This window comes from Pteronotus mesoamericanus, unplaced genomic scaffold, assembly GCF_021234165.1.
Source record: "Pteronotus mesoamericanus isolate MK-2021 breed Mesoamerican mustached bat unplaced genomic scaffold, CSHL_Meso_final contig_182, whole genome shotgun sequence".
NCBI classification, from domain to species: domain Eukaryota; kingdom Metazoa; phylum Chordata; class Mammalia; order Chiroptera; family Mormoopidae; genus Pteronotus; species Pteronotus mesoamericanus.
Window position 1 is genome coordinate 7,762,202 of NW_026555078.1, and position 12,182 is coordinate 7,774,383.

The following is a 12,182-nucleotide window of genomic DNA, read 5'->3' on the forward strand; positions in this document are numbered from 1 at the left end:
GTATTAGGCACCACGGACTGTGAGCACTTAGCGCAGACCAGCACCGGCCTTACCTTTACTTCCCTAGTAAGGGTGTGACCTTCACAGCCACAGCCTCCGCACTGTTTTAATGCCCGGGTTTACCACTGATTACAAAGCTGTATTACTTTTGTCCCAAGGGAGGTCTTCACAGACAGGGACATTTTACAATTCACAGCGCTGACTGCTGTTAGACCAGGCCCTTCTTCAGGGTCCAGGCTTGCATAGACTGGTCTGAAGCATGTATGCCTTAAAAGACTGGAAGTTTGTCACAGCTTTTTTGGCCAAAAAAGAGTGATAGGGAAGAGCACCCAATCATTTAAAAAGGTATATTAACAGGAGTTGATGGTTGCTGTGATTTAACACAGTATCAGCTCTACTAGAAATATAACCGGAACACACCAGTCATCACACTGGGCTAAGTGCTAGTTTATTTGGTAGCTGACTCACTCTACGTTATTATAGCATTTCACAGCTCTGACTGGGAGCACTCGAAAGGCTTTCACTTCTGGGCTAGCAGCCGATAAAGGAAGAGGTAGGTGGGGTGATTAATGTGCTGTTTGCTAGCGCACCCTAGTGACAGTCTTTGTTGGGTGACCGTGACTGGCCGAGGTAAATATTTGCTCTCAGGATAGCCCCAAGGAGAGAGCTGCTGAGTTCTCTGGCCAAGTGCAGGAACAAAATGAACCTCAAAAACCACTTAATGTTGCAGGAACTCCAATAGCGTCCCAGGGAAAGCTGCAGAGGAGAGTTGCCCAAAGGGAAAAAAACAAAGGCAGCTAAACCGCACCAAGGGGGCTTGCCATGGAGCCCTTTAGCATGGTTTGGAATTCTAATTTTAAGAAATGGCAGTAGCTGTTGAGACCTCATGGGCTGCATTGAAACGTGAGTTGCCAGAGCCGAGTGGGGTTGGGGGACTGGGAGACTGAGGTGAAAGGATTAAGTACAAACCGGTAGTTACAACATAGTTGCTGGGATGTAAAGTACAGCATAGGGAGCATGGCCAATAACATTGAAACAATATTACTGTGTGCTGCCAGGTGGGTACTGGGTATCTGGGGGAACACTTTGTAAAGTATATGATTGTCTAACCACTGAGCATTACACCTGAAGCTAATACAAAATAATATTGAAAGTAAACTGTAATTGAAAAATTAAAAAAAAAAGTGGATTCGGTTGCATTGAGAAGAGATACAGGCCACAGGCCACAGTGGTGCCCTGCTGCCTTTGGGAAGTAAGCGTATAGCTGATACCATAAGAGTTCAGTATGGATTCAGTGGTGCTCGATGAGGTCGCAGTCATGACCCAGTGGGAAAGACTAGTCATCACTTATCAAATGGTGACATAATTTCCAATTTATTGCTAATGTCGGTTGTCTTAGAAACGGCCACCTGCGTGGTTCATCGGGCAACGCGTCTCACAGAGTGAGAACATCAGTTATTCTCCGGAATGTCCCTGCCTCTTTAGGAGAGGGGACTGGGCTTGGGAACTATTTTGCATGGCTACCTTTGGCAGTGCCTGGAGGAGGATTAGAATAAATAGGCTAATTATTTGGCATAAATGACTGGTCCTTTCAATGAAACAGCCAGTCAATGTGATCAGGCAACTGGCCAATTTGGTTTGATGGATTTTTCCTGTAACCCCTATTTATAATGCAGGGATCGGACTAGCTGGCCTTGAAAGTCCATTTTAGTTCTAGCATGGTCCTGGTGGTTCTCATTACTCAGTCTAATTGACCCGTTGGATTAGCATCATGTAAACACCAGCCCTCAGTTAGCATTAAATCACTGTGACTTGGATCAAAGTCTCAGGAAAGCCATTAAGTCTAATTTTATACTCAGCTCTTGGTAAATGCATGCGCGCTTAAGAAGGAAATGGTTCCATGAATTCCAAACCATTTGGGATGATTTAATGGTGTTTTATTTTTATCCAATTTGAAGAAGTTTAAGGAAAAATGGACAGCTGGGCCTGATCTGTTGTCCCCTAGCTCAAGGGGACTTTTCCTTGACTTCCAACCTCCATCATGTCTTACATACAGCAGGCTTAGTGGCGGAGTGTTAGATGGTGATCGGATGATGTCTTCACTGAGTGAACCGGAATGTATTTGCTCTGCAAAGACCACACACTAGATCCTGCTTAAAGTAATATTTGGTTATTTTCAGGGGGAAATGCTGGCATCAATTACCGGGAGTGGTATAAGCCCCTAGTGTGGTTTTGGATCCTTGTTGGCCTTGCCTACTTTGCAGCTGTCCTCAGTATGATCGGAGACTGGCTACGGGTTCTGTCCAAAAAGACAAAAGAAGAGGTAGGACCCCTTCCAGATTCTACACATATTCCAGAGATCAGACGAACTTGTGTCAAGAATTTCCTGTCTCTATTCTGAGGGCGAGGGTGTATCTTACTAAATGGAGGGCTCACAGGCTTTCTCGTTTGGAATCAATACCTAAAAGCCAAATGCAATGGAATAGCAGTTATTTTTGGATCCTTTTTTGAAAGGTGAGAAAATCTGGTGACTCACCAGCCCACGGATCCTGGAAAGACTAGTAAACAACTTAGTTTTAAAAATGGAATGAAAAGAAAAGAAAAATATCAAAATAATCAACAGTGGTAGACTGTGTTTAAGGGAGGTGTGCAATTGCCCCTTATCAGGAAATATGTGGAGGAGGCTTAGAAAATTCCTAGAAAGCTTGAGAAAGCATGCCTAGGTCGCGAGGTCCGTTTGGAAATGCGCATGAATGCCATGAATCTTTCTTGATTCCCTACAAGGCTGAAGTCACTGAGCAGTGGCCAGACATGGGCAGTGAACTCAGGGGGTCCCTTTCACCTGTATCCCCTCCTGGTTGTCTGATCTATAGAAATAATTATATCCCAGGAGCTTGCAGCCTTTACTCCCACATGTAAACATGCACAAAAACCTATGCAAAGGCAAGAAAAGGAAGGCCTAGGAAGGAAAGGTAGAATCATTGTGAGTTAAAAAAAATAAAGTACACGTAGTTTCTACGAAGAAAGGAAAAGAAGAAAGGAGGAGGCAAGGGAAGGAAAAGGGAAGAGGTTAAAAAAAAAAAAAGAAGGAAAAGAGATAAAAAAAAAAAAAACCCACCAGGAAATGAAAAGAGGGGCAACCTCTTTAGGAGAACCTGTTCACTTCCCGGAATAAGGTCATTCTCTATTGAAGGGTCAGGAGAAAGCTACTGAATGGAGAAATTTGCTGTCTCATTGCTGGCCACAAAGAGTTAACTTTCCTGGGCATACAAAAACACTGGTGATACAGTCTCCATCCAGTCCGATTTCCCAGGGAGCTAACTAACCTGCTGAAAGTCAGCTATAACCAAAGAAACTAACAACATAAATATTGACTTTCCTCAATGCAAAATTCTGAGTTCCTCGTGTATATAGGAAAGCATGGGGCTCGTACTATCTGCTCACCTGAATAGGAGCCCAGAGATTTGATAATGATCCTTATGCAGACCTTCAATCTGAGCATGCCCCCTTCTTGTACCCTGACCAGGAAAATTTGGTTACCAGGTGTCCTGGAAGCTCTTCTTAAACCTGATAAACCTGATAGCACGAGACCATAGCATGGCCCAGATACAGGGTGACCAGGAGTCCTAGCTTGCCCAGGACAGAGTGGGTACCTAGGACAAAGGACTTGCCCTTTTAAAACTAGGACAGTCCCAGGCTAACTGGGACAGGTGACCAATGGAAGGATAAGGAAGGGCAAAGGAACCTCGTAGCATCTGCTCTGTGCCCTGGATTGAGCTAGGTGCATGTCTTTATTTCACGTAACACTAAAATCCCCATCAGCTAGACATGGTTACCCCAGTAATGTTGGAGGGATGAGGCTGTACTGTTAAAAAGGGGGTGGGCACATCGCTGGAACCCAAAAGGCCCATCCAACTCATCCAGTTGCTGCTCTCTCACCCACAATGCCCTCCACTCCTCCTTCAGTCCTCATCTCCAAATCTCAAGCTTCCCTTGGCTCTCCAGCACATGCACCTCCCTGAGCCACATTAGTGACAGGTATTTAGGGGGTTGGAGTGATTAGGCCAGAGGCAGCATTTCACCCCTTGCCTTGGGCATGTGCTCCAGGTGTTCCTGAGCCAGCCTTCCCACTGGGACCTGCTAGGGCCATGGGCGCTGGGGGGCCTGCGCAGAGAGGAATTTCTCAGTGTGCTCTTGCTCTTCTCTGCCCCGCCAGGTGGGTGAAATCAAGGCCCACGCCGCTGAGTGGAAGGCCAACGTGACGGCCGAGTTCCGGGAGACGCGGCGCCGGCTCAGCGTGGAGATCCACGACAAGCTGCAGCGGGCGGCCACCATCCGCAGCATGGAGCGCCGGCGCCTGGGCCTGGACCAGAGGGCCCACTCGCTCGACATGCTCTCCCCCGAGAAGCGCTCTGTCTTCGCCGCACTGGACACTGGCCGTTTCAAGGCCTCGTCCCAGGAGAGCATCAACAACCGGCCCAACAACCTGCGCCTGAAAGGGACGGAGCAGCTGAACAAACATGGGCAGGGGGCCTCTGAGGACAACATCATCAACAAGTTCGGGTCCACCTCCAAACTCACCAAGAGGAAAAACAAGGACCTCAAGAAGACCTTGCCCGAGGATGTTCAGAAAATCTACAAGACCTTCCGGAATTACTCTCTGGATGAAGAGAAGAAAGAGGAGGAGACAGAAAAGATATGTAACTCGGACCACTCCAGCACTGCCATATTGACCGACTGCATCCAGCAGCCGGCGGGGCTGGAGAACGGAATGGTCCCCACGGACACCAAAGACAGGGAACACGAGGACAACACATTATTTGAAGACAGAAATTAAATGCCCAGACTCTGGACTTGATGAAGCGTTGTGTTTTTTAATATTCACCCTGAGACACGTGCCTTAAACAGACCTCTCCTTAGTCCAAAATTACATAGCATTGAAGAATATATTTCACTGTGCCATAGAAGACTGAGAAAGCTTGCTCTGCCAAAAGGAATCAAAGAACAAGGACTTCGCTTCCCATAGCGACCGCAGGACACCCAGGGAGCATTTGCATCCATTGGAGGTCATGGCTGCAAATGTCAAGGGCGCGAGGTGGGGCGGGGGCGGGGGTGAGTGGCGATGCTGTACCCCTATGCAGCGCCGCCCTGGACAGCACACAGAAAAGGGCAGCTATTCCTTAGACCAGCCTTCTGAAAGGAACAGGTGTGTCTTTTACATGGAGTCTCACTTCCTGAGCCTACCGTTAGTGACCTATGCACACACAGAAGGGGACTGGATTGGGGGTGAACTGGTACTGGTAGTAGGGTTTGAGTTGGCATTTTGGCAGGTAGCTCTGAGCTTGAATTCTGATTCAAACTATTCAGCGCATACCTAGCCTTCCTCAGCTCCGAATGAATGTCCGTGGGACCCGAGAGCACCTGGGATTGGTGGGAAGCAGATCAGAGCACACGTATTAACAGGTGCAGTTGCTTTCCTCATTTCAAAAGAAAAAAAAATAATCACAAACATCTCACTGTGGATATCACCTCAACCAAGGACAGAAGCCTACTGAATTTGGTCTTTCTCCCAGGGGTAGGTAGTCCAAACGAACTTGCACGCATTGGTGAAAACTCAGCCTCAACAGCTGCATGGTTACAGGCAAAAATCATGCATTTTCCTCAGTGGGTGCAATGGTGAAAATAAACTGGTTTTGAAATGTTCATGTTCCCTTTTCTAGTGGAACGTCAGTGATAACTTTTGTTAAGAGGGGGGAAAATACCAAAACTATTGCCTTGCATGCCGTCAGCGGCTTGCTGTTCTGTCTAGCTGATCCTAAATTTTTATGAAAATAGACATCCTGCATGTCTGAGACATACCAAGGAGGACCACGGCATCATTCCATCTCAGGGCTTTTTGTCCCTTTGGGTGTCTTAGCGTAGACACAGTTACAAGAGCCAATCTTGCTATCTCCAAACACAAGGAAAATTAATCCCTCAACCAACTCTTGTACGAGAAGACTGAACCATTTTAATTGCTTGCAGCTTAAGTGCCATTAATGCCATTTAAAAAATAATACTTAAAAGAAGTATTTCAACTATTTTACTTTTACGCTTGGGCGTTCCTTTATTTTGAAAGCGTCCTTTTTCCTTGCTTGTTTCTCTTATACCTGCTATTGTAACGCCAATTGAAATACACACGTGATTGTTTCCAGGCAAACGATAACCATCATGTGATCATTATAATTGCTCCCTGAGGTTAGAACGTCAGTGAAAGAAAGTAGGGGAACGGCTGGTCATAAGGTTTGAGGGGAGGAGTTCAAATAGATTTTTATCAGAATGGGAAAAATGAAATGCACGCCAGGTCAGCCAGCCATCCTGCATGAGCCTCAGCTTTTTCACAATCGGCTGGCCCTTGTACTGGTTCAAACTTAGCTCCTGGGGCCCCGCGCTGGAGCACTTGGCCCTGGCAACAGCAGAAGGTTGTTGTTTATGGGCCTCTGATGCTCAGGGCCACTCTTAGGTGACTTCACACGATGAATGCACAACCGGATTTATCACCAGATTAGAAGACTAGCAGGGACTCCCATGGAGGACTGCACCCACCACATCCCTGACCGCTGGCACCCTGGGAGACGTCTTCCCGACCGCTTCCCCCAAAGGCACAGCGCTCCCTTGCCTGGAGCACAGGCAGCATCCGGTCCCCGCCCCCAAACTTTTAATCTCTAGTTAAAGTTCTGGTATTGCTTTGGGGAAGGAGCTAAGTAAAAATCAACTTTGAGGAGGCCCTTGCTGTGCAAGGTGGGTTTGGGTTGATGTCTCCATGGGGTGGGAGCTATGGCTCACTGGCGCCATCCTGTGTCCATAGATTAAAAACCGGACACTCAAGAAATGATATTTGTGCAGCTGTGGACAATGGTTCTTACTACGGGACCATTGCAGCCTGAAGAAATGTGTTTAAAGAAAGTGGTAGATAACTGGGACTGTCTCTCCTAGTCTGTCAAGTTAAAAACTTCCCAGTTAAACTGTCTTTGGCTCTCATTCATTTGGGTTTCCACCCTCTATTCCTTGGTACCTTCCTTACAATAGGGTGTTAAAATTCCAGACCCGACAGACAAATCTGGCAAAGAGGCTTCCCTGTCATTTGACGAGTGGCTTCTGAGGGCCAGGCACTAGATTAGGCACTTTATGGGCATTAGCTCACTGAAAGTTCCCGGCAACACTCTGTGGGAAGTGTTTGCAAACCCCTCACACAGATGAGGACAAGGAGGCTCAGGGAGGCTAAGTAACTTACCCGATGGCACGCGGCAAGGAAGCGGTAGAGCTGGTATCCATAACCTGTCTGACCAAAGTCTGCTTTCGCCTTTGCTACAATGTCCATGTCATGCGCCCTTGTGAGTGTGTGTGTGTGTGTGTGTATTTGTGTGTACGTGTGTGTCTTTCTAGTTTCATGGACACAGCATACTGAGGTGGGGAGAAGAGCTCTACCACCAAGGGGGTTCAAGGTCTTTGTGTAAACATGGCCTACAAGGTCGGCCTTGCAGACACGTACTGTACATTGTTTTGGTTTTGGTTTTAGTTTTGGGACTACGGTGTGTGGCGCCCTTTCTGTATTGTTAAAGATGCCCTTTGAAAGCACTCTTTTGCACTTTACTTGCTTACCTTGCAGGAACTCTGCATACAGCAGGAATAAAACAATTCCAGCACTAAGCTGCATCCTCTACCAAATGGAGCAGGTGATGGTGTGTGCGCAGACGCCTCCCCTAATGAGTTAAATCACAGAAGTATGGTGGGATTGAAAAGAGCCCTTGACTGAGAGCAGGGGAAGTCTCTAACATGTATAACTCTCTCCCTGAGGACAGATGAGCCCAAGGCCCGGATGAATAAAACCAAAGAAGACCCCTCCCTCTGTGGAGAGTGGTTTACATGTGGGCAAAGTGGTTGGCAAGCTATAATGTAACCTCCAAAAGAGAAGCTGAGAGGGAATGAGAGGCTGGACTCCTCTTCATATGTACAAGTGAAGATTTAGGGAGTGGCCAGTTATTTCGAAGTTGCTTGCGTGATACTTTTTAAAGATGGGGTCAAATAGCATGTAGAAAACATGTGGATAAGGCAAAGCTGCAACAAAGTCTAAGCGTCCATCCGCACAGCCCTGCCCTTCCAACCTGCACTCCACACCCCACTACAAACCTGGAATAGATGTGTTGACTTTGCACATGGAAAGGTCATGTTCAGTGTCCTTAGTGGGCAGTGTCTTTTGCTTTGCCTGGTGATCAGGTCTTGAATTTTTCTTCTAAAACAGACCTGGAAGTTTATTGGTGAGACAAGGGATAATTTGAAGAGACTGTATAGCTCAGTACTCAGTCCTAACCCAATTGGGACTCTAGGAACTTATCACTTTGGGGTCAGGCCTTAATGTGTGTGTAGGTAGGGGTGTCCCCAGCCTGAAACAAGGGTGACTGGGATTATTAGCCTGTGATCATGGGCACCCCTGTCCTCCTGCCTACATCTCTGTTAGCTCATCAGCACATCAAAAGAGTTGAACAAAGATACTTGTCAAGGGTACTTTTAGTTCTGCAGTTCTCTGACCACATTTCCTGGTCTATGACTTAATTAAACTTACGAGGAATGTTTATTAGCTGGATTTGTGACTACTGACTCATGGGCTCACTCATTTTAGGCTGAGATGAGAGCTCAGTCTCCTGCTCTTTGGGATTTGTGTCCTGGGTGATTGATGGAGACCAGATGTAGTTGAGAACTGGATGTCCAAATCAGGACTGTGCCCTGCCTGTGTAGGCTCACTCTGTCCTCCCTTACAGCACACTGTCCCCCGGAGGACTCATGCCACGCGGGCATTTTTTGCATGGTGTTAAGGCTATTTGAAGAATCTTAAGCTGTTGCTATTTGCAGTCAATTGAAATAAAGGTTCCCTTTGATTATTTCATGAATTCACTTACTGTAGACATCTCTCATTCAGACACATGCACACGTGCGCGCACACACACACATGCACGCGCACTCCTGGGAAATGGCTGCTTTGGGTTCTTCGGGGACCATTCCGTGTTGAAAGTCCTAGTTGTGCTAGACATTAGCAAACACCCCCTTGCCTCCCTCTGAGATGATATCATTTCCTGGCTGAGTCAATGCCACTCATTTATTTGTGTGCTTGGTTTGGGAGATAAGTGAGAATATGGCCTGAACTTGGGTAGGGCAGCTTTTTATTCACTGGATGGGGTGAGAACACAGACCATCCGATGTGCACCATGAACCTAAGGGAAGGCATAGGAAAACAAACAAGCCTGCAAAGACTCTCTGAAGAAAGAGGGAAGAGCCAGCACTGCAGTTCCTGTCTCTGCTTTCTGCATCTGCTAATGTTTCAAGTGGGGGTTATTCTTCCTCACTGTTATGATCCACTTGTGTGCAAAGCAGTGGTGGTGTGAGCAGAGAGAATTTTTTGGTGGCATAATATAAGAACTAGTTAGTCATGGCCTTAAACAAGTAAAAAATCATAACCCTCAGAAACAAAGGTGACTTTCACGCGGCATTGTGGATGCCGTTAGTTCTGTGTAAGGAAACTCTCAAATGGTAGGCCAATGGCATGGCTGCAGAGAAAGCCCTGCACTCTGTCCTTGCACCATAAACCAGCTGCCTCCTACTTCACCAACCTGTCCACCCTCCATGTAAACCTCAGCCCTTCCCCGGCAGGCCCTAAGTCATGTGACATCAGCTCAGTGGCATCGAGGAGAAATAAGTGGTGTCTCTGATTTTACTGAACGTGATTATCATTTTCACAGGTGCCTAAGAGATTTGGAATCTACTCTCTGTTCTCGGTTCTTAAGAGAAAAATCTCAAATTGTTCCCTGTGCATTTAAAAAAAAAAAAAATCCTTGCAAGGACTCCCGCCCTGTCGATACAACAGACCCGTGCTGCAGAAGACAGTTGAAAAGCCTCTCCTTTGCCATCAGGGCACCAAGCTTGAAGGGAGAAGGTGCTGTGGTGCCCAGAAGACATATGCAAACAACCCACATGCCAGTCTCAGGCCTCTTTCCCCATCCCAGAGTCACAGGCAGGGGACCCAGTGACAACGATGATGCTAAACCCATGTGTGGAGGTGTTTTACCTATTTTTCTCTCTGTAGGATTTCATGGTGCTTTAAAAAATGGCATTTTACAGAAAATAATGTGGGGGTGGGGGGAGGAGGGAATTTCATAATGCATAATGTTCTTAGGAAAAGGACAAAAGCAAACTTGCTTGTAACATTTCAAGAAGCTGTGCTGCTACTGTCTTTATTTGATGATGTAATTTTTTTTCAATGATGGAGAAAATTGCAACAAAGACCTTATGGAAGATCCAACTCATTGCCTTTCCTGTTTTCCTTTCTTTGGGGTTACCGAGTGTGGTTGATGGCGGCCAGGTTGGAATCCACAGTCAGGACCACAGGTCCTGTGGGGACAGGCTCCTTGTGGCTGGGCTCTCGCAGGTGTTCATCGGGGCAGAGCCTGTGGCAATTCACGGTCTAGCAGGCGGAGAAGTGCACTGAAACCCAAAAGAGCATCTTAAAGCAACGCAGTATTGTTACTTTTAGCTGCACAGTTTTATCTGATCCCGATTGTATGTTCCTGAAGCTGGGGCAGCATAATGTCACCTCATTCAGGTGAAACCTGGATTTAGACATTGTGACAGGCTTTCCAATATGAAGCGAACAACTCCTCCAGTGCCACCATTTCCAAGCTGTATTTGATTTTGCCCTTGCCATGTGTCTACCAGCCATGGGCTTGAAATAATGAGTCAGAGAAAAAATGCCCATGATTTTTGAGCCCCTATTACATACCAGGTCCTGTGCTCGGCAGTTTGCAAACACGCCAGTTAGTCTTCCAAAGGAAACAAGTTGGGGTTCTTCAGTTTGTAGGGGAAGGCTTTGAGGTTTAGAGGGAATAAGAAATTTCCAGCTCAAGTGAATCAGCTCCAAACCTGAGCATCGTTCATTAGCTTGCTTAGCTGCATGGGACATATGCGTGGAGCAGTCTTCCAATATAGGTGATGTGGTCCTTTCTGACTTGTCCTCACTGTTTCTCCCTTCCTATCTGTGAGAAAGGCATGCTGACTGTGGGACTGAGCAAGGGCAAGTGGCCTACCGTGGTAGTCAAAGCCAAGAACCTCACTGAGACTCACCCAACATGACTGCAAGTCATGGGCTGGGCAGGGACAGATCTGGCTCATATTTTTATTGTTTTTAGGGACCTGGTACAGTGCATGGCACATGGCAGGAGCTCAAAGGGACCCTTTCTAATGTGCAAATTTGTCATGAATCTCTTTGACCATCGGGATAAAACCTGGCAGGTCTGGTCTAGCAGGGCTGTGTGCGTTTCTGCCTCATTGTAAACCAGCTTCTGCTGCTGTCACTTCTGAGTTAGTTGCTGGCTGTCCAGATGGCCTCTTTTGGGTCTTCACACATGCTCTCCCTCTTGAAAGTCCCCCTCCCTGATGTGCCACTTTCCCTATTCCACCACTGCCAAAGTCATTGGAGCCCTTCTATTGAGCGCCCCCTCCCATCCCCTCAGAAGAGTCGCCCCTTTAGCGTGGCCAGAGCGCCCCTCAACTAGAGTGCTTGCTGGGCTGGGCTTCAACTGCTGGTTTCCTTATCTGTTTAATGCAGATTATAAACTCCAAGGGCAGGAATTAGGCCTTTCCTTTCCCTTCCCAGCACTGAGCACAGCAACTCATACCATACACATACCCAAGTTACTGGTGGAATAATTTTAATAGCCTTATTGATAGCACATTTGCATTCTTCAAGGCAGATTTTTTTTCCCCATGAATTGGAGGTCATTTGGTGGAATAAGTAGTTTATCCAAGTCTTAAGTATCATCTTGGTCAAAACCAAGTTTTCCCACCAAGCAATTGGTTTGATTTGTGTTTTTGGTATAAAAAGGACTCCGACATTTTAAGCACAGTGATAGCTGTTGAAATAACTAGCCCCTAAAGATGACTATTCTGAAGAACAGCTCCCATTTAGATTTATAAATAAGGGAATATTTATTTTAAAACCAATATCATTACTACAGATAGTGTGAATGTCTATCAACTTAATGAAATATGTGGTTATGTTTTGTGGGGATGTCAAATACATGGCAAAGGTGTGACCATTCCTCACCAGTCACGGAACCTTCCCTGTTAACCCAGGTGCATTCTCAGAATTCACT

General features: G+C 46.6%; 1 protein-coding gene across 1 annotated transcript in view; it reads left to right on the plus strand.

The window, feature by feature from the left end:
- Positions 1 to 5,048, plus strand: part of KCNK10 (potassium two pore domain channel subfamily K member 10) — a 113,018-nt gene extending 107,970 nt beyond the window's left edge. The window contains exons 6-7 of the mRNA XM_054566981.1: positions 2,181 to 2,323; positions 4,217 to 5,048. Coding sequence (XP_054422956.1) covers positions 2,181 to 2,323; positions 4,217 to 4,837 — 764 coding nt within the window. The 3' untranslated portion in view covers positions 4,838 to 5,048. The remainder of the gene's footprint in view (positions 1 to 2,180; positions 2,324 to 4,216) is intronic.
- The last annotated feature ends 7,134 nt before the right edge of the window (positions 5,049 to 12,182 follow it).